The 22300-nt window shown below is 29.8% G+C and overlaps 1 protein-coding gene across 5 annotated transcripts in view; it reads left to right on the forward strand.

Moving 5' to 3' along the window:
• LOC107440448 (anterior open) overlaps positions 1-21827 on the forward strand; it is a 69361-nt gene extending 47534 nt beyond the window's left edge. For all 5 annotated transcript variants that reach the window (XM_043044874.2, XM_043044871.2, XM_043044872.2 and 2 more), the window contains exons 3-8: positions 8528-8635; positions 9677-9847; positions 10642-10845; positions 14275-14382; positions 16544-16793; positions 17725-21827. In XM_043044874.2, coding sequence (XP_042900808.1) covers positions 8528-8635; positions 9677-9847; positions 10642-10845; positions 14275-14382; positions 16544-16793; positions 17725-17884 — 1001 coding nt within the window. In that variant the 3' untranslated portion in view covers positions 17885-21827. The remainder of the gene's footprint in view (positions 1-8527; positions 8636-9676; positions 9848-10641; positions 10846-14274; positions 14383-16543; positions 16794-17724) is intronic.
• The last annotated feature ends 473 nt before the right edge of the window (positions 21828-22300 follow it).

A 22300-nucleotide genomic window follows, 5' to 3' on the forward strand; every position in this document is an offset into this window, starting at 1 on the left:
TCCACTTTTAACAAATCCTAATGTTAATTTCTCTTCAGAGAATTTGCCCAATCCTTTCAGTTCTTGTAAGATGATAGAGTTTCCATATTATGCGTAACACATGTTATGGTGTACAGTGCGGTAAAAAAGGGAACACTCTGAATAACTCATGATCAGGGCTGCAGGTTTGTCGCGGCTCGAATTTCCGCGATGATTTCCGCGAAATTGTCATCTTTTTTCCTAAAACCGGCGAATTTCTCAATATGTCTTGACTTGCGCGAAAATTGATTAAAATTTGATTTTTTTTTCTTCATTTTATATTTATTATTTTTATTTTCCTGAACCTTAAATTGAACATGTAAAATTGATTAGATATTTAGGGGAGTGAATCAATAGCAAAATGACATGAAAATAGTTCAGAGATAAGAGATAATCACAATCTTGTCAACTAAGGTGGTCTTTCTACACTTAGGGAGGGTAATTACCTTCCTGAAGTCAGTAAGAGTACAAAAGAAATTGGAATCACAAAAGAAGGAAAATGTTATAAATCAAATCTTTGACATAAAAATTTTTATACATGCTATTGCACTGGGCAATGAAATTTCTACTGCCTTTCTACATATCCAGTTAATTTTTCCTAGGTGGATTCTTGTGATTTCTTAAATATGGATCAGTTTCTTAGATGAAGGGGGGGGGACTAGTAGTTAGCAGGGACTAGTAGTTTGAATGTAGAATGTTTGAGTTTTCACAGCAATTACTTCTTACAAACCAACGGTCAAGGAATTGCGCGTTGGTGAAGGAAAATTGATCGAGTTTTGGAAATTAAAGACCGAACGCTCCAAAANTGAAAGTACCACAAAATTAATTGGAGTATGAGACAAATACAATAACTAATAGTCTGCATTGAAGTAATAAAATACTGATTTTTCTATAGATTGAATTATTTTTTATCTCTTACAGGAACTTCTATGGGCCGAAACGAATGTTTCCCCCTAAAATTATTCCTCATAAGGCATACATCCCACTAGTTTATTTCAAAATTGGCGAGTCACACTTCCCTAGTTTCCCTTGTAAGTGAACTATTGAACTAAAAAAATTTTATATCCCTCCACTTTTAATAAATCCTAATGTTAATTTCTCTTCAGAGAATTTGCCCAATCCTTTCAGTTCTTGTAAGATGATAGAGTTTTCATATTATGCGTAACACATGTTATGGTGTACAGTGCGGAAGAAAAAAAGGGAACACCCTGAATAAATCATGATCTAATAATTAATTTTCACGTATTTAGATTCAATTTTAATATCATGGCCCAATAGAAGCACAATTTTTAAAAATAATGAAATTAAATTACACAGTCACAATATTTCTCTAAATATCACTGATAAGAAGAGAAAAAAAAATCTTAAATGTGCTAATTACCCGCAAAAAGATTAATTGTTTTATCTCTTATGACTGTAAGGAATTTAATTTGATGATAAATAATTCACAAAAATTTTCTCTTCTGGGCTTCTGACATATTTTAGTCAAAGAAAGGGAGAATTTGTTGTTGAAAAGCGGGCTAACTTATATTTATTATTCAGGAACCGCAATAAATTATTTAGTTAGTCTTCTATAGAAAAATATTACAAAATCATTGAGCAGAATTCATTTAAATACAAGATATATAAGTTTTACAATAAGTTTCTTAAATTAGTAATTTACTTTAAATTTTTAACTGCTGTGGAATTTCAAGGCTGAAGCAAATTTTAAGTTTTACAAGAATAAAAAGATTCATTGAAAAAAGTTAAATTAATCCATATCCAAGTTTTAAACCTTATTCAAAACTATTCACCTTAATTACATAGATTCAAAAATCGCAAAGCCGGAAAATTTACACTTGAAAGAAGCATAACATAAGATTTTATATTAGTCATTTTAAAATTTCTTTGACCAAATATTAAAAAAAAAGCTTTAATAACTTATGGAAAAAAATAGCCTTAAGACAATTGTGACACTGCTCTATCCCATAAGCTACTATGGCTCCACACTTTATTCAGTGATTTATACCATCGTGACGTTTAAATAAGTTATAGTTAAGCAAAATAAAATGTCAACAAAAAAAAAAGACGTGGCAAATTTGAGAACATCCAATAAATTTTTACATGATTAATTAATAAAAATAATATTTAATAATCATGATTAAGTCATTTTCTAAAAAATATTTAGAAATTTTTTTGAAGAAAATCGAAAAAAAAAAAAATGATTTTAGATATAATTAAAAAACGTCGTTTCTCGCAAGATCTTTAATATTGAAATATATTTTGGTTTGTTTCATCAGGTAAACTCAAGAAGCAACTTAAATGGCATTTTATCGTAAGGTTTCATCTAAAACTATGCATCGTGTTAATTGTGTTTATCGTTATGCTTTTGTTACATTTCTATGAGACTAAATATTTTAAAATCAACGGTAATTGAAATAAAATAAAAAAATTAAAATAAGAGTTAAATTAATGGAGAAATTTGTTTGCGCTAAATTTTGACTATAATGCATTGGCCTGCGTGATCAATAGCAGCATGCCAAACGTAACATGTCAGCAGCTATGTACTGTTAAATCTTTTTTCTGTTTAATGGAACTTCTTAAAAAAATGTGTTTCACTTAATCTAATAACGTAAAGTCATCGGAAAAGGCAACAAATAATAATAAATAAAAATTTTGATTCTTTTAACTTTATTAATTGTTTCGATATATACTTGCTGTTTAATATCGATTTATTGATTATTTACTTTTCTATTCTCTACCTTATGTGAAGATCTGGTATTCAGCAAGTAGATAAATAAAATTTTTGAATTGGAGTGTTTTTCCGGTTAATGCAGATGTAGCTGTGCATTGTTCAGGTGTGATTCAAAATGGGAACCAATAGAATAAGCTGTAAATAGAATTGTTACATTAATATCTATAAAAAAAAACTGAGTTGTGGTGATTCGAAAGTTTGTAAACTATTTCAGTTGAAGAAATACATTTATCCCTAAAAAGTGCCTTCAGAACTAGGTCTGTTAGTCGAGCATAACTTAGTTTTTTTTTAATAAAAATACTTATTATTTTTATTTTAGTAATACAGAAAAGAAAAAAAAGCAATGTTCAATTAGTCAAATTTATGCTAGTAATATAGACAGATACCGCAAAATAGTGTATGAAAACAACATTTTGACAAAGAAATGTTTCATTCATTTACAACCTTTGTTTTTACTTTCTAAGTTTTTTTTTATTCTCTAAATGATTATTTCTTCTTTTATCAGTGCATTTTTAATAAAATAGGGTTATTTTAAAAATAAAAAAAATTTATCAATTTTATTTTTTTAACTTTCGAACCTTTCATGTTTTTGCATTCTATTTTTTATTACTACGTATGTAATATATGAAACACTGAAAATTTATTCAGGGATTATAAAATGATTTGTATCATAGAAACGACTGAAACCATACAAAATGATATTAATTAACAATCAGGTAAACTTGTTTCATAAAAATGACAAAAACCATATAAAATAATATTAATTACCAGGTAAACCCACCCCATAGTTTTGTGACTGTGGACAAAAAAAAGAGCACTTGAAGAAAAAGTCCGTAAAAAAACACCTCATAAGTAACTATGAATAATTTGAATATCAATATGAATATGAATTTCAAAGTCGATTCAATTGACCCGTTGATCCCCAATTTCAAATAATTAAATATTTATTCGAATGAAATTATATATATATTTCTTAAAAATATTAATGCCTGAAGATTAATTTAAACACTACCTAGTATTTAACAAAATGATTAAGACTCTTCTCCGCCACGCATTTTCTTAAAATAGAAGAATAACACTGGATGTGATTTTTTGTCGAATTTATGCGAGTGCTTGATTTCACCGAATTCGGGTAAGAGGATTTTAAATAGTAAGCTACAGATGTTCGTACCTTATGTTCGTAAAGCTACTGATTACTTTTTCTCGAAAATGTATTTTTGGTTCAGTTTATTTATTTTTTCGTCGGGATGGTGTACTCTAAATTATTAAGCTCATTAAGTAGGATTAAGTTGTTCTAAAATTTACCTTAATTTCTATAAAACACACTTATAGAATTGCTAGGTACAAACAATGCTTTTTGCCTAGTTATTGTTTTAAAAATTCTTTTAAATTAAAATACTTTAAATTTTGTTGATATTTTTAACTTGTTAAAAGATTTAGCCCCTGAGAAGCAGTTGATTGATACATAATTTATAACAATATTGTATATTATATAATTGAAAAAATTAAAAATGAATCAAAATTAAAACGTATAAAGTATTAAAAATATATGAAGTAGCATGTATCACAGTTCACTTTGTATCACGTATATCCTCTTTTTCAAAAGTCTCAACTGAAAAATAGGCGGAATTTATTTCTTTAGATACGTCGATGTAAAAGTAAAGTTGCTTAAATCCAATATGTACTTAAATACTTAGTTTTATTTTGAAATTTTTTATTTTTTTAAGTACATTTTGCTTGTTAAAACTTTTGATCAGAATGTCAGGAAATTTGTAAATGTATAATATTATGTTATGTAATCCTATGTGACAAAACAATCACGAATAAGATCAATTTTTTGGGACAGTTTAACATTTTAAATTGCAGTCGAACTTTTAAAGAAATGTAAGATAAAGTAATAAAACATTTTGCTGAACAAAAGTTTAAAAAATGAACACTTTTTTTTTTTACTCTGAATTTGAATTGATCTGGATTTCTGCTATGAAAGATACAACATTAAACAAAATATTAGAGTAACTATCTGAAACATTAGTTACAGTTAAGTTTATCATGATTAAGAGATCTGATCTTGTTCCGGTTGATTTCTCATCTTGTTCCGGTTAACTTGCATGGTTTTAAAAATCGAAATTGTTGTGTTTAAAGAGGAAAATAAAATTATTTAATTGATTCACAAAACTGGTATTCATGTTTTGAAGAAATAATAAATGGTCGGAATAATTTTTATGCATATTTTATTTAATATATTTACCTTTTTATTATTTATTAAAAAACGAAACAGACAAGATGAGATATTTAGATTTTTTTGGATTACATTGCCCATTTTGGTAACCATAAAAACTTTACATAAATTTACACAAAGAAATAAAAAAGACAACACATAGAAATCTCATTTTCTACCTCGTTCAGCAGTACTATTAAAATTTTAAAATATTAGTACTTTTAAATCAGAAAAAATATTTGAGAAAAACACCAAATTTTGAAAGTGTTAATTAGCACAAAATAATAACTTCAAAATCCTGTATTATTTTGATAAAAACAAAATAAATTAAAAAATTATAACGATATATATTATGAACGGTAAAATCAACTGATGTACTATGAAAATAAATCTGATATATATACTATTAAACATAAAACAGTTGTAACAGAACGTAAATATACAATCATAAATGCATTAAGTTTAATACAAACATTTGCTTTCCTCTCAAAAAAATGGATTTATTTCATGAGTTCTTGTAATCCAAAGATAAACTTTATTAAGAACTGGAGTTCTTGATGGCCAAATTTATTTCGAAAAGTAAAATTATTAATTTTAATTATCAAAAGCATGCAATGCTTTTGATAATTTTTTGCATGTAAATAACTTTGGATAAACGAATTCTATAATTGTGCACAAAAAGCATTCAATTCGCCTGAAAAATTCTTGAGGGGTGGAGAAATGAGCAAAAAGGGAAATTAACATTAAGGGGTTCAAACTTTGAAACGGTTTCCTGACCATACTATTGGGACCATATTTTTCAGATGCGGCTATCACCAATATTTTGAGAGTCCTAAATCCAAATCTGCTGAAAAAAAAGAGGTATATTTAATCTGAGATAATAACGATTTCGTGTTTGATTTCATAACTTAAAATATCGTTTACATCAATTAATTGCAATATTTATGTTGAGGCCCTCGAATCATTAAGATCGCACGTGAAAATCTGATCATTAGATTAAAAGTTATTCAGAGTGTTCTTTATTTTGCGCACTGCACATGTTCGAACCATCGCTAGCAGCTATACAACTTGGGCCCTCATTATTCACGAATGTTGGCTCAATAAGGGTTTAAAGGCCCGTTATTTTCCAATATTGGCCCTATACAGAAGTGTCTGATTTACCCGATATTTTACAGTCACTTTACAACCAATATCGGTTCTANCAGCTTTTTTTTTTTTTTTTTTAATATTTTGTTTGTTAAAACTTTTGATCAGAATGTCAGGAAATTTGTAAATGTATAATATTATGCTATGTGACAAAACAATGACGAATGAGATCAATTTTTTGGGATAGTTTAACATTTTAAATTGAAGTCGAACTTTTAAAGAAATGTAAGATAAAATAATAAAACATTTTGCTGAACAAAAGTACAAAAAATGAACAATTTTTTTTTCTCTGAATTTGAATTGATCTGGATTTCTGCTATGAAAGATACAACATTAAACAAAATATTAGAGTAACTATCTTAAACATTAGTTACAGTAAAGTTTATCATGATTAAGAGATCTGATCTTGTTCCGGTTAACTTGCATGGTTTTAAAAATCGAAATTGTCGTGTTTAAAGAGGAAAATAAAATTATTTAATTGATTCACAAAACTGGTATTCATGTTTTGAAGAAATAATAACTGGTCGGAATAATTTTTATGCATATTTTATTTAATATATTTACTTTTTTATTATTTATTAAAAAACGAAACAGACAAGATGAGATATTTAGATTTTTTTGGATTACATTGTCCATTTTGGTAACCATAAAAACTTAACATAAATTTACACAAAGAAATAAAAAAGACAACACATAGAAATCTCATTTTCTACCTCGTTCAGCAGTACTATTAAAATTTAAAAAAATTAGTACTTTTAAATCAGAAAAAATATTTGAGAAAAACACCAAATTTTGAAAGTGTTAAAGCACAAAATAATAACTTCAAAATCCTGTATTATTTTGATAAGAACAAATAAATTAAAAAATTATATAGAGTACACTTAACACACTCATACAGTAAATTAAGTTTAACAAATTATCCAATTCTTAAAAATATTTTTTTATTACAGTTTTTATTATTAAGTATAATAAAATCATATGGATGATTTTTATGAAACTTTTGCCTTTAAAATATTTCTTCGTTCTTTGAATTAATTAAAATCTAAGTTGATGTTAATTTTTTGTATTAGGATATAAATTATCTATATTTATTTAAATTTGTTTATTAAATTATATATAAATTATCTATATTTATTTAAATTTGTTTATTAAATTATATATAAATTCGTTTATTAAATTACACATAAATTTTTATAAAATTAAACGTGACATCCAATTTATGAATGAGAACAAAGTTATTGAAAAATGATAAAAATTCTAAGTTTTGTCTTATAGTTTTAAAAATTTAAAAATTACTTTAATTTCATAAGTATGAATTAAGAACAAACTCTGTGCGTTAAAAATTAATTCATGCACAAACAATGAACGGTAAAATCATGAACTGATGTACTATGAAAATAAATCTGATATATATACTATTAAACATAAAACAGTTGTAACAGACAATCATAAATGCATTAAGTTTAATACAAACATTTGCTTACCTCTCAAAAAAATGGATTTATTTCATGAGTTCTTGTAATCCAAAGATAAACTTTATTAAGAACTGGAGTTCTTGATGGCCAAATTTATTTCGAAAAGTAAAATTATTAATTTTAATTATCAAAAGCATGCAATGCTTTTGATAATTTTTTGCATGTAAATAACTTTGGATAAACGAATTCTATAATTGTGCACAAAAAGCATTCAATTCGCCTGAAAAATTCTTGAGGGGTGGAGAAATGAGCAAAAAGGGAAATTAACATTAAGGGGTTCAAACTTTGAAACGGTTTCCTGACCATACTATTGGGACCATATTTTTCAGATGCGGCTATCACCAATATTTTGAGAGTCCTAAATCCAAATCTGCTGAAAAAAAAGAGGTATATTTAATCTGAGATAATAACGATTTCGTGTTTGATTTCATAACTTAAAATATCGTTTACATCAATTAATTACAATATTTATGTTGAGGCCCTCGAACCATTAAGATCGCACGTGAAAATCTGATCATTAGATTAAAAGTTATTCAGAGTGTTCTTTATTTTGCCCACTGCACATGTTCGAACCATCGCTAGCAGCTATACAACTTGGGCCCTCAATATTCACGAATGTTGGCTCTATATAGAATTGTCAGATTCACCCGACATTTTATAATCATTATTCAGCCAATATAGATCCCATAAAGGCCGATATTAACCCTATATAGGACCAATATTAAAAAATCTAGACATATCAATATGCGTCATGTTCATATAGGGCTTATATTTTGCCAATTTCGAGCCCAACTGGAGCCAAAGAAAAATTGTTTGCTAGGGGTCTTGTAGATTCTAGGTTTGTATGATGTTAAAAACAGTAAAATGGTTTTCTAATGAGTATGTTAAATGTGACAAAATCTAAGAGATGCTTTCTTATTATCTATGACTTTGCAGCTCAAGATCCTCGTCACTGGTCTAGGCAGCATGTGTTCACCTGGCTAGAATGGTGTGTGGACAGCTTCTCTCTACCCCCTCTGGACATCGAACAGTTCTTTATGAATGGCAAGTTGTTTTTATATTATTATTCATCTCATCATTATTATTATTGCTGTATAGTCATTCAGAGAAATAACTATGAAACACTAATGTTAGCGTACTTGTTCGATTATTGTTCCAAAAACTACTTTTCGCAAAGTGGATAGAAAAATAATAGAACTCCCGCGGAGGATTCTCTAGAAAATATTTTGAGTTTTTTGCTCGATATTTTGAGTTACTTATTCAGACACAAAATGAACAAACGGATATTTATTCTGAATAAACCATTATTTTTTCGACTAATATGGAATCTTTAAAACATGGAATTTGAAAGATATGTTGCCAATAGTTTAGACACTAGAGCGGCCAGAAGTTTGAACCACTTAATATTAATCTCGTAGAAGGGCACGCTCCCCTGAATGATTTTTTGAATTCCTTTTTTTTGTACTACAGAAAAGTTCTTTTTTAAGTAAAAAGGAAGCTCCATCCCTTCTCCAACACCATATAATTTTGTCTCTTACTTATCATTGTTTTTTTTTGCTCCTTTTCTTATTTTTTTAAGTTAATAATTCAAGTGTGATGGCAAGGGGAATAAACTAATGCTATTTCCTATTTCCCCAATAAGACAAAATGACAACTAAACAAATAATTTCTACCTTTGAAAATTCGTCTATTTTTCTTTTTACATAGCAAATAAGATAAGTTTTCTGCTGTTTAAGTTTTTAACAATGTAATAGCATCTATGAAGAAAAAAAGTCTGGTTTTTGCTAAAAATCCGGAAATTAAACAACATAGGGATTATAATCTCAGCAGCTCCCCTTTGCCGCTGATTCAAGAAAAAGACCAGAATACTTGCACATATGTGGTAAATATTTTTAAGTTAAAATTTTTGAAAGGGAATTCGTATTATAACAAAAATAAAATCAAACTGAAGTATAATATTTAAGGTTGGAAGATTTAAAGTCCAAAACGTTTCACGCTTTCTGATCTCTGATCCTCCAAATAGTGTTTCTGTTTAAGTAATACCTATACAATAATTGTTTCAACTGTTTTTAATTTAAAAAAAAGGACGTGGTTTATGTCTGCTGAAGAAGACAGACTTCTCTGAAAGAACACCTCGGTGTGGAGACGTCCTTTACAATGCTCTCCAAGTCCTACTCCTTCAACATCAGCAACAAGGAAAAGGAGAGAACAATGTCTCGGCTTCACTTTTGCAACATGCCTCTTCTCGAGAGAGAAGTAAGTTCTTATTTCTTCCCCTTTTTATACATTGTTATAAGACACATATGTTACTTATAGTCCGAGATAGCGAAATAAGGTTTATTTTAACTCGGCAAAAACCTTTTAATGTAAACCTAAAAAGGTTTGTTATGCGGTTTACGTGTAAAACATCTAATCTTAAAACGAGATCTGTAACAATCTGCTCTATTCGACGCACATTACCCTTTCCCAAAACCTTGGGAAACAGCCTTCGATATAAAAACCTTAAATCGAGGTTGACTTAGAGTTTTCAAGCTTGGAAAAAAACCTTTAATAAAGCTAGTCTCAAGGTGAAATTAATCTTAAATCCAGGCAATTATAAGGTTTATTTCCGCAACGTCTTGTATGCTCAGTTAAAATCCACCTTGTCACGAAATTGTGATGAACAATGCAATTTGTTCCTATATCGCTAGTGTGACATCAGTTGAAACGTCACTATAGACCTAAGTGACCTTTTTGCCTAAGTGACAATGCTTTTTAAAAAAGCTTTACGAAATAATTTGTAATCCTTATAAAATGAAAGGTTGGGAACTGAAATATTTTTGCTTTATTGAAAAAAGGTTTTTAGAACAAACATTTTCAGTAAAAAGAATCATTCGGACACAAGGCTACAGCAAGGTTACATGCTTTCTGGTTATGAAATTTACAATTATTGTGTGAAACATTTGCCACCACCTTTTAAATGTTTTCAGACTGTGGCCACCCTGTAATAAATACTATATTGGAATGATGTCCCATAGTTGAAAATAAACTATTGACTGTTATCTTTACAGGTCCTTTTCCTACAAGAACAGGCTCCTGGCCAAGGTCTATCAGCAGTGACTTCCATAGCATGGGTCATGTAATACACGAGAGTGAACATGCACAAGTAGCCATTAGTCACATGAATGGTAGTGACGTTGACAGTACCACAGCTATGAGTCCCCCTCCAGCCAATGAAGACTCGGAAAAGAGCCCGGAAAGAGGTTGCGTAACAGGTACGAAAGATAAGCTTACGAAATATAAAATCCTCTTTTAAGCTCCATTCCGTTGCTCTAACAGGGTATTTTGTAATGACCACCTTTAATATCTAAATATAATATTACATTAAATGTTGCGAATAGTATTAAAGCCAGGGAAAGGCAGAAAATAGAAACACCTTCAAGTATTAGCAGACACCAAACTACTTTTGATGTTTTAAGTCTCTGCATGATGCGTAGCGTTTTTAAAAAGCGCTTAAAGGTGCTTATTTTTGATTGTCATTTTTTAAAAGCCCGTAAAAGTGCTTTTTTTTATTGGGTGTTTTTAAACAGTGCTTATAATTTTATCTTTACGAAAATGATTACTTTTTCTTTGCCATGTCTATTTTCGCCACTCATTATACAAAAGCGTGCTTTTCACATTGTTAAACGATTTCACAATTCTTTCAAACACAATGTATTTCGACGTACAGTCGTACCGTAGCGTATAAAAGCGCCAATCATTTTACATGTTTGATGAAATACTTGCGAGTTCGCATGTGCGTCTACTGAGCTGTCAGATTATTGCACTCTCATGTGCAATTCTGCTGCATTTTGCATTTCTCAATTTCAGGCTTTAGTTTCCACTCCTGATATCGAACCGAAAAATCTCTCAGTCATTTTATAATGGCTCTAGAAAAAAGTTCTTTGTCAGAAACCAGTTACTTTATCATGGTCATGTAAAGTCTGAAATTTATTTTGCATTTTGTTAGTGTATATAGTGCTTAAAAATATTTTTTGAGTGCTTAAAAAGCACCTAAAAGGTGCTTGTTTTTTGTTGAAAGGTTTGGCTACACACTCTGATTTAGTATAGAGATAAAACATATTTTGTTAGGGGAACACAAACCTTACAAACACTTCTAATTCGTAATTCAGAATATCTATGAACTTATGTTTCATGCCAGATAAAATTATACAAGTATAACAGTAAAAATGGACAAAGTTACAAAAAAAAAAAAAAAGATCTGTCTCAACTCCGTAAGAAGATCTGGAGTTTGGTGAGCGAATCGAGCATTTTTTAGAAAATGTTATTAATATTTCTGTATATTCTTAATGGACAAGACTTTATTTTTGTCTTCTTTACGATTACGTTAATTCTTTAAAATTTAGTAAAAAATGTATGATTTTTACTTTAAAAAATATACTAAACATTACGAATTTTAAAAAACGTCTTTTTTTAGAACTACACTCTTAGATTAACTAACGGCGATTGTTCAATAAACACTGCATTGAGTCAACTGTTAGAAGAAGTATATTTTTGTTGTCTAATTTTATAGTTTTGTCAAAATGCTTATTAAAATCTGCTTAATTTGATTCAAATAGGGAATTACTAATGTATTTTTTCTTTCGAATGGATGGCAAACAACTTTTTTTAATTAATGAAACATAAATAATTTTCGCCCATTTTCACTTGGTCAACTTGTACAACAATCATTAGAAAAGTATGCCTTTTAACCCTCAACGCTAGGTGGTCAGATAGGCAAGCGGACGTTAATTGTTCCGTTTTTGTCAACAGATAAATACAAAATAGGATGAGAATAATAAAATGACTGTCATTTTGCTTCTTGACCTTTGTAATGATGATCATATGCATTAGACTATTATGCATTTGCTCTTAATATTTAAATTTTTGATGTGAGTTTTCTTTGCAGCATTAAGTCTAAAGGCAAAGTAGATCTCAATAATTTTACAGCGGATTATAGTTATTTTAATTATATTACGCAAATTAAAAATTAGAAGAAGCTGACAATTTTAACTTTCTTCTGGGCATATAACTTTGACCTTCCATTAAAAAAAAAAGTTTAAAATTAAAAAACCGAGTGATATCGTTTTCATCTAGGTTTCTTTCTAGAAAAACAAAGTTCTTAATTTACAAAACTCTTGTCAGGCCAGTCTTGACACACGCTTCTGAAACTTGGACAATGACAAAACTGGAGGAAAATTGTATCACAATATTTGAGAGAAAGATTTTACGGAGTATACTTGGTGGTGTAAATGAAAACAATAACTGGAGAAGGAGATTTAACTTTGAACTGTACAAGATTTCTTAACAACCCGATATTATTAAATACATAAAAATAAATAGAATGAATTGGATGGTCCACGTGATTCAAATGAGTGATGACAATACAATGAAAAAGATACTGCTTTTTAGACTCACTGGAACAAGAAAGCGAGGAAGGGCGTGTTTGAGATGGACTGATTCGGTGGAATCTGATTTTCTTGCAATTAATGAAAAGAATTGGAGATCAAAGATAAATCGGAAGTCGTTATGGAGAAATTTTCAGAGGAAGGCATTGGCCCACATTGGGCTGTCTGGCCAACTATGATGATGATGAGGACATTGTTTTCAATAAATTTTAACAGAACTCCTCTTTACAAGAAAGAAAAACTCAAATAATTTAACTATTCAACTTTCATAGATAACACAATGCTAAATAATTAATACTTGCATGAATTATGGCATTTGACATTAATAAGAATTGTAAAATGAATAAATATTTTCTTAACTTACCAAAAAAAGGGCCTAGGTGGCTCGAAAAGTATTTTTAGTACTGTGAACAAGCAACTCTTATAACAGAATGACCAAAAAATATGGTTATTCTGGTGAGCTAATTTGAAGTCGAAAGTTGTGCTTCTCTGTGGTTTCTTATTAACAATTTTTAAGAAAATGACCACCCAAACAATTTCCCGAGGAAGAAATTTACATCTGAATATCGGACAAAAGACCCTGAAATGAGCCAAGCCACGGGAGAGAAACTATAAAATAAAATTTTATTGAAAATCATTCGTTTTTAAGTTTTTTTCCAACAAAATAATGGTTGGTAGGGCTCTGGGCTCATGTCCAAGAGGTCGTGGGCCGCAGACTCCCCTTATAGTAAATGGTGACTGATACACGTTAAATATGTCGAGTCAGAAAGTCCTCCATGTTGCCATAATAAATCATACCTCTGAGAGTACTGCAGGAGATTCCTTGTTTTGTGGATTTGTTCAAAATTACAAGGCTATAGATTTGAACAATAGAAGTCATAAACGTAAAATTGGGTCAGCTGTTCAACGACGGTTATAAAAATAGCTTGATTGGTAGGACACTGGGTTCATGTTCAAGAGGTCGTGGGCCAAAGACTCCCCTTGTAGTAAATGGTGACTGATGTACGTTAACTCTGTCGAGTCACGATTTCCTCCATGTTCCCATAATAAATCATACCTTTGAGGGTACTGATCAAGGAGTTTCCTTGTCTTCTGGATTGGTTCAAAATTACGAGGCTACAGATTTGAACATTCGAAGTTATAAACCCAAATTTGGGTCGGCTGTTCAATGACGGTTATAATTACAATAATAATACTATGATTAAAAGTAAAGTCTCTCTTTATTTTGGATGCATAAAAAAATTATTATTTTTGTAGATGCGGTTTTATTGAACTCAAAACATCCCTCTGTAGTTACTCCAGTGCAATCTCACCCAACAACCCTGTTCAATGATAGAAACAATGGAAACTGTGGTGAAAAAATCAGTAAATATTATTTTTTTATTCATTGCTTACTTATGGTTATCATTCAGCTCTTATTAACTGCTTCATAAAATGAATTTTCATTGCAATAAACTTTGCTGTTTCATTGTGTTTTCTTATTTAAATCAACATAATTTCTTTAATACATTAGTAATGCTCATCGTCATCTTTAATTGAAGTGTAATAAAGTATTGTAAAGGAAAATTACTGATGAGTGCAAGCACATTTCTTCTTCTTTTTTTATTTGTTATCAATGTTGATAAGTTTTAACTTAGCTTAGTTGCCTGTTTTGCTTTTTTAATAATACTACTAATTAATTGCTTATTGGATAATCGCTATTATAGAATTGCTTCATTTCACATAAATTTTTTTTTTATTTTTTAAAGATATCGCTTTACACGGCGATTGATTTATTGCTAATTTTTTCCAACATTCAGTGAAGATTCTGTCTTTCTGTGGGAGGATTCTGTCTTTCTTTTTTTGTTGTTGCCTGCTTTGTAATTTAACATTTTTTATTTTCTAACATAATTAGAGCATGTGAGGGTCAATCTAAAAATGCTTTTAACAAATTGTGAGGAGTTTAAATAAATTTTTTATTTACAAGAGATAGAATTTCTTTTTGTTTTTGGTTTCAAAAGCTTAATTTAGATATATATCTGATAGCAGAAACCCTTCCGGACGGCAGTGGGCAATTATCACGGTAGACTTAGAGGTTGGGCAGCTCACATCGACCAGAGGTCTATTGTACCCAAACCCCAAATCATTAGCCGCTGTGGTTCAGGGGATAGAGCGTTCGCTATCCTAATGAGGTGAACCGGGTTCGAATACCAGCTATGACTGGTAGATACGAATTCCGCATCCTGCTTGCACCGACCACAGTGCTGACGTGACATATACTCAGTGGTAGACGGATCATGGGTTAGAGTCCCCTTGCCGTCAGGCTAACCGTGGGAGGTTCTCGTGGTCTTCCTCTCCATGTAACGCAAATGCGGGTTAGTTCCGTCAAAAAGTCCTTTACGAAGGCAAATTTTGCCCGATACTTGATCCAGGAGTTCCCTTGTTTTCTGGATTGGGTTCAAAATTACAAGGCTACGGCGTTGAACATTAGTAGTCGTAAATCCAAAAATTGGGTCGGCTGTTCAACGACGGTTATAAAATAAACCCTAAATCATGATTAACAAGAAAACCTTATGGCTTAAATGAAGTTCAGCAAACACCTAACAAGAATATCTCGCGATTCCCAGGACTAAATGCAATGTTGCCCTAAATGCTAAAATCTTTGAGCAGAATAGACCTCACAATTACAGAGTATATGTCGTGAAGTCTCCTCTTCAAGATGACAGCCTCTACAAAGAGGATTATAGATTCAACACCCATTATGTATAGGTGTGTCTCCTGAGGGTGCAGTGTTCAGTGCGAAGACCAATGATCTTCCTGAAACTGTAGCATAACAAGATCTTTTTGATGTAAATTAGGACAGTCAGCTACTTAGCTTGTCTCTGACCATGCGAATTGCGCCATTGCTCATGGGCATTTTGCCATAGAACTTGGATATAGATGCCCTGAATGATGTGGGAGAAATTCCCAAAGCTGGCTCAGGGCCCCAGAAAATCCCACTAGAGCCAGCCTGTGCTTCTTCATCAGCTAGTTCATATCCAAGAATGCTCATATGTCCAGGTGCCTAATGTAGGTATACCTTGTTATGAGTAGAGAGGTCACAAAAGACCGAGAAGCACTCCCACACTAGTAAAGAGGTGATGAATTTACACCTTGATAGTCATAAGAGAATTATCACGGTATCTGCAGATCATTTTTCTTCTAATTAAAAAAAGTGAAAAATAAAACTTCTAAGGCTTCTTTTAAAAACATACTAAAACTTGTTTCTTCTTGTATTGGATTGCAGAGTAAAACTTTAAGGTGTTCCTAATAACTGCGCCTCTTGATTCCTTTCTGCTTCTGCCTGCAATCAGACAGGTTTTGGTGTTCCTCAGTCGTGATTGGACAGATTTTGATAGTGTTTTTGCTTCTTCTTTTTCCTCACTTAAATATTAATTTCTGACCTTCAATTGAGAGGAGTTGTCATGAAAAACTTTGTATGTTCTACAAAGTAATTATTTTTCTTTACAGAAAAACCCATTGCTAAGATAATCTTTTCTCTTAACAGATGTTCGACTTTTGTGGGACTTTCTTCAGCAATTGCTGAACGACTCTCAACAAAGATACAATTGTTGTATCATCTGGAAGGACAAGTCTCGGGGAATATTTAAGATCACTGATCCTCATCGTTTGGCAGCTCTGTGGGGAAAACAGAAGAATCACTTAAACATGAACTTCGACAAAATGTCTCGTGCTTTACGATACTACTACAGGGTTAGAATTCTCCAAAAGGAACCGGGAGAGAGGCATTGTTACAGGTAATCATTCTTTCGCCTACACTGAATGCATAAAAAAAAGTGAACCATGAAAGTTCAAATGCAGAAATATCAAATTGTGAACAAAACATGGGGAATTAAGCAATGAGCAAGTTAGCATTTTGATGTCTGGAGATTATTTTTTCAGCACTTGAAACCTCCTGGTTCGTAATGTTGATTCCATTGTCATATCTATGTGTGTTAAACAAAGTGAATAAAAATAGTAGAATACGTAAGATTAATCTAATTTTTTAAAGCCATATTCAATGTGTGCTTCAAACTTACAGTGTTTATAAACATTAGTTGATAATAAAATTACTCAGACATTATAATTCTGTTATTAACTTTACCGTTAAAATTAAAGTTACATATACATTTAAAAAAAATTAAAGTTTTTTAAAACTACATTTTTTAAGTGGGCAAAAAAGGAAACAATTTTATTTTTATGGAGTATAAAACAAAGAATGTAGACTGACAAAAAACGTATGGCCTAAACTACCAGTAAAATTTACAGTGTTTCGTGCTCTATGGGAACGCAAAAAAGTTGTGGTAATTTTTACCAAAATGCTTTGGTGATGATTTTTTGGTAAAATTAACTGTAAGATTAAGTTTTTGTTACCATTGGTGGTAAATATGGTAAAAAATTACCAATTTTAACAGCAGCGTAGTTTAGGCATTGTAAAAATGTTCAGTTTAATAAATAAAATTTTTTTTTTTTCTGTTGTTGTTCAAGTATTAAGTTTTTATTATTCATTTGTACAAAATGTTACTTGCAACTGTATTGTTTCTAAGCCCTTTATTAGTATTTTTTTATTTAACTACTGCCGTGTTTAATTATTTATTGGATAATATCGATTGGAATAGTCATTTTATGCTGCAAGCTGTTCATATGAATTTGTATTTTTATTTGATAATTGATTTGTACCTGTTTCAGATTTTTAAGGCATCCGAATGAACTGCGTCATTGCAAGCAAAGGGCTCTGTTGACACGCGAGAATGGCACTCCAAATGGAGTCCAGGCGAGCGGAGATGTTGAGGCAGCTTTAGACATGAGTATTAAAGAGGAAGGCTTCTCACCTAATGCTGCAGACTAGTAATCAAAACAACAACACCTGTTAAGTGTTTCCACAAACTTTAGTTGAAAGGTCATTAAAAAGTCGTATTTATACTTCTCCACCAAATGACTGACTGTTACTCCGCTATCTTTGTTATCAGTAATTAATTATTTTTTTTTAAAAGTTCAAAGTATATTACGTTTGTTCCAAAAATAACTGTGATATTAGATTAGCCTTGGTAACACATTTGATTTTAGTATATTGGGTCCAAGGAATACAAGATGGCACAAATAATCAGAGGAATTCTATAATCTAACTTTTATACTCAATAACAGATTTTGCTATTTACTGATCGCACTCTGAAAGCTCCACTGAAAGTCTCGATTGCATTTGATTTGCAGTCAGATGCTCTCTTTCATTCAATTCCTACTATTAGTTCACACTCTCTCGATATCTTGTTAAAATTTTCAATCATTAATAAAATGCTCTTTACTCATAAATTTAAATACATTTTTTTAAACCTTTAGTGGATGACATTTCATGTTAATACAGTGTTTTCAAATATTAATTCATTAATTTTAGTTTTATATGGGAGACATTTTTTTAATTATTTAATAAAAAGTAACTAAAATAAAAATTTTCTTTGTTGACCTACATAGGAATTGACTTTAAATATTTTTTTTTTATATATTACTTGTTTTTCTTGTGAATTAATCATGTATGATGGGAATTTTTATTAGTAGGGATACACACAGAACAGGGCATTTAACCTGGCAGTGCTTAAATTAGGATTATTTGTTCTAAAATTATACTTAAAAGAAAAAAAATCAAAATTATAACTTAGTATTTTGTCTGATTTTATTATATTTACTCAATAAAAAGGTGTCCAATGTATGAAAACAGAGTTACCAGTTGTTTGATCTATTTAGTTCATAACTTCTTGATAAAGCTAGACGATCAAATAAAGTTTTTAAATTTTATTTTTATTTGAGAAAAAATTTTGGGCCATCTTGTATTTAAAATCTCTTTTTAAACATTGTCATATTTTTAGTATCATTATAAACTATAATGATGAGAATTACATCTTTGTAATGCTACTTTCAAAGAGGCAGGTATTTAATTTTTTTTTTCACGTGAGAGAAGTTATAGCATTTTGATGCTGATACTTTATTAGTTGAATTGTCCATAAAAAATATAAAAAATGTTTTTTTCATTGCTGAAAAAAAAAACACATACAAAAAGAAAAAATTAAAATTATTCATTAATTATTACTATTGAGAAAAAATATAAAATAGAGATCTTAATTGGGAAACATGTGCATGCAACAACTGCATCCTTTTTTTTTATGCACAAAGTAAATGGGAAAGAATTTAAAAGAATTATCTATAAAAATCTATATATCATTTAATCTATCTATCATTTAAAAGATCTATATATAATACATTTAAAAGAATTATCTATAAAAACACTATTTTTATTTTTCACATTTGTTGGAAATAGTAATATTTAAAAAAAAAAAAATATATAAACATAATTTTCTACTGTGAAATAATAGATTAAAAAAAAACAACACTCTAATCACATAGTTTAAAAACAAAAACAATACTACCAAATTAAAGAGAAAATTAAACTTATCACTTACTGCTATTTAAAGGAAAGAAAAAAACTGTGAAAGTAGACGTACCAAAAATCTATATTACCTTAAGTAATATTTATACCATTTTATAAGGCATGCATAAGCTGCAGTGGTTTTTAAAATTTTCTTTTTCTTCCATAGAATTATAAATAACAATTATACATTTTCTAAAATAAAAATAAAACAATTATCACAGTAATCATCACTTAATTTTAATATAGAGTTTTCCTAAAGCAGAATACGAAAGGAAAATTACCTTCTGGACATCTGATTGACAACTTGTTGTGCGTCTTGTTTGAAACAAATAAAAATTTAGCTTCCTTGATTTTGGAAGCTATTTGAGAATTTTTTTGTAACACACTAGACCTTATGTATTTCACTAACTTTTTAAAATTAAACTTTCGATTTAAAAGCAAATGCAATTTGTTTACAAACAACTTTACAAACACAGACATATATATTTTAAATTTAATATTTGGATTGTTATATTTAGTTTTATTTTATTGTTTGATTATACATAAATTTCATCTATGACAAATATTTAAATACAGTCAGACCTGTTTATCTCGAATCGTTAAAAAATTCAATTTAATTAAAAGTGCTTTAATTGTTTTTAGTAGAAAAATACGAGCATTTCTGTAAATTAATTATACCACATATATCTAAACTAAAACTAAACTCAGTTGCGTGACAGCCCATAGAGGGCCTAGGCCTACTGTGCCCATCTGAGTTTTCTTGACCTTGGGCTCTGGGATGCAGGAGCAGATGTTCCGGTTAGGTGGTTAGCCGAACGCCAAACCCCCAGTGTTTAGTTCTCAAGCATGCTTGGTACTCATTTATCAACTGAAGGGATGAAAGGCTGAGTCTACCTTGCCTGGCCCGAGGATCGAACTCAGGACCTGTGGCATGGCAGCGCGAAGCGCTACCACTCAGCCACCGGGTGTCCCACATATATGTATTTGCATAAAAATTTTTTTAACATACCTTTACTAAAACTAATCTTTTTAAGATTTTTGACGTCTAACCTTCTTTGTCTGTTATGCTGTTTGGGCACTTGTGCTCGCTCGACTATTTGAAATTCGAGAAACAGAGGTTTTGAAAAAAAATTAGAGATAGACACGGAAAATACATTGATTTTAAATAGTAAATGTAAGAAATTATGAGATAAAGAGGTTTGAGATAAACAGGTTTAACTGTATGTTTATAATTTCTATTGAAGTCAATTTCCTCGAATCGGTTCTCGTTTTAGATATTAGCATTTTAAATCTATATATCTGTTACCAATAAAAATATTGCTGAAATTCAATGTTTCCATTTAACAAAGTAGTCTTGACAGCTTATTATACATAATTGTTTGTGCACTAAGAAAGTTACTAATTTATTTGACTATTTATCGTTTTGTTGTTTAAATATTTTTTCTGATTATCATATGCAAAGATGAGAGAATTTCTTTTTGGTTTGTTAAAACTATTAACATATCAAGATGTTAGTTATTTTACATAGACCTACTTAAATAGTTCAGAGGTCAGTTAAATATAGAGCTGCTATTTTAAAATATATAGTTTAGGAGATGATACTGTATTTTTAATCATTGAGTTTATAAACATGTTCCAAATTCATTATTACATGAAATATTCAAAGAATGCAATTTAGAATTTAATTCATCCAACAGTTTGTAAATTTTTAGTCAAAAGAATAGCTGATGAGATAATAAATTATCTTTTCTTGTTTTAAATTTGATCATTAAATGTTAACTGTAAGTTACATAAGCTTTATGCCAGATAGCCTGGCTTTTACAATATTTTTAATCACTTATAAACATGTTCCAAATTCATTATTACTTGAAATATTCAAAGAATGCAATTTAGAATTTAATTGACCCAACAGTTCATAAATTTTCAGTTGAAAGTATAGTTGATGAGATAACAAATTATCTCTTCTTTATTTATCTCTTGTTATTTTAAATCTGACCATTAACTGATAACTGTAAACGACGTGAACTTTCTGGTTAGATTTATGCCAGATAGCCCGGCTTTTACTGTATTTTTAATCCTCGAGTTTAGAAACATGTTCCAAATTCCTTATTACTTGAAATATTCAAAGAATGCAATTTAGCATTGAATTGACTCAACAGTTCATAAATTTTCAGTCAAATTATATTTATTTTAGAAATAAGTTTTCACACAAAAGATATGCTGAGAGAATTCATGAGCGAGACATTTCTTTGTTATAAGTTAGTTGTTTATAATGAATGTTGTTCTCTATTATGATTACTATATTTATGTGTTTTCTTTTTGTACCTGAGAAATGATTCTAAAATGTTTGTAAATAAATGCATTGTTTTCACATAGTGATAATTTATTTTTTATTTTCTATTTTTTTTTCTAAGGAAAAACATATATCAAGAAGTTGAATTAACTGATTCTAGAGATTGTTTTAAGAATACAACATATGCTTAAAAAGATCTTTTTTTACATAAATTGGAAGTATTTTATTTTTTAAAATTTAATCAATGGTATTTGCATCTATGTCTCAAAATTATCCATCCTATTTCTACCTGGTTTTCACGAGATTGTACATTTTTTCTATATTAAGAGATTATTAATATCTCTTCAGTTTTTATTGGCTTTAAAAGTTCCCTTTTGCAGGGAAAGTCAATTTTTGAAGCTTACGACTTAATTTATAATCTCTTAAAAACAAACTAGAAATTTGAAGGGGGTATAAATTACTATGCTACATTGTAGAAAAAGTTTGTTTCTTTAAAAATACCACTGAAGTTAACCCTCTGCATACGGCTCAGTTTTTATACTCTCCCGTAC

Source organism: Parasteatoda tepidariorum, chromosome 1 (genome assembly GCF_043381705.1).
Source record: "Parasteatoda tepidariorum isolate YZ-2023 chromosome 1, CAS_Ptep_4.0, whole genome shotgun sequence".
Taxonomy (NCBI): Eukaryota; Metazoa; Arthropoda; class Arachnida; order Araneae; family Theridiidae; genus Parasteatoda; species Parasteatoda tepidariorum.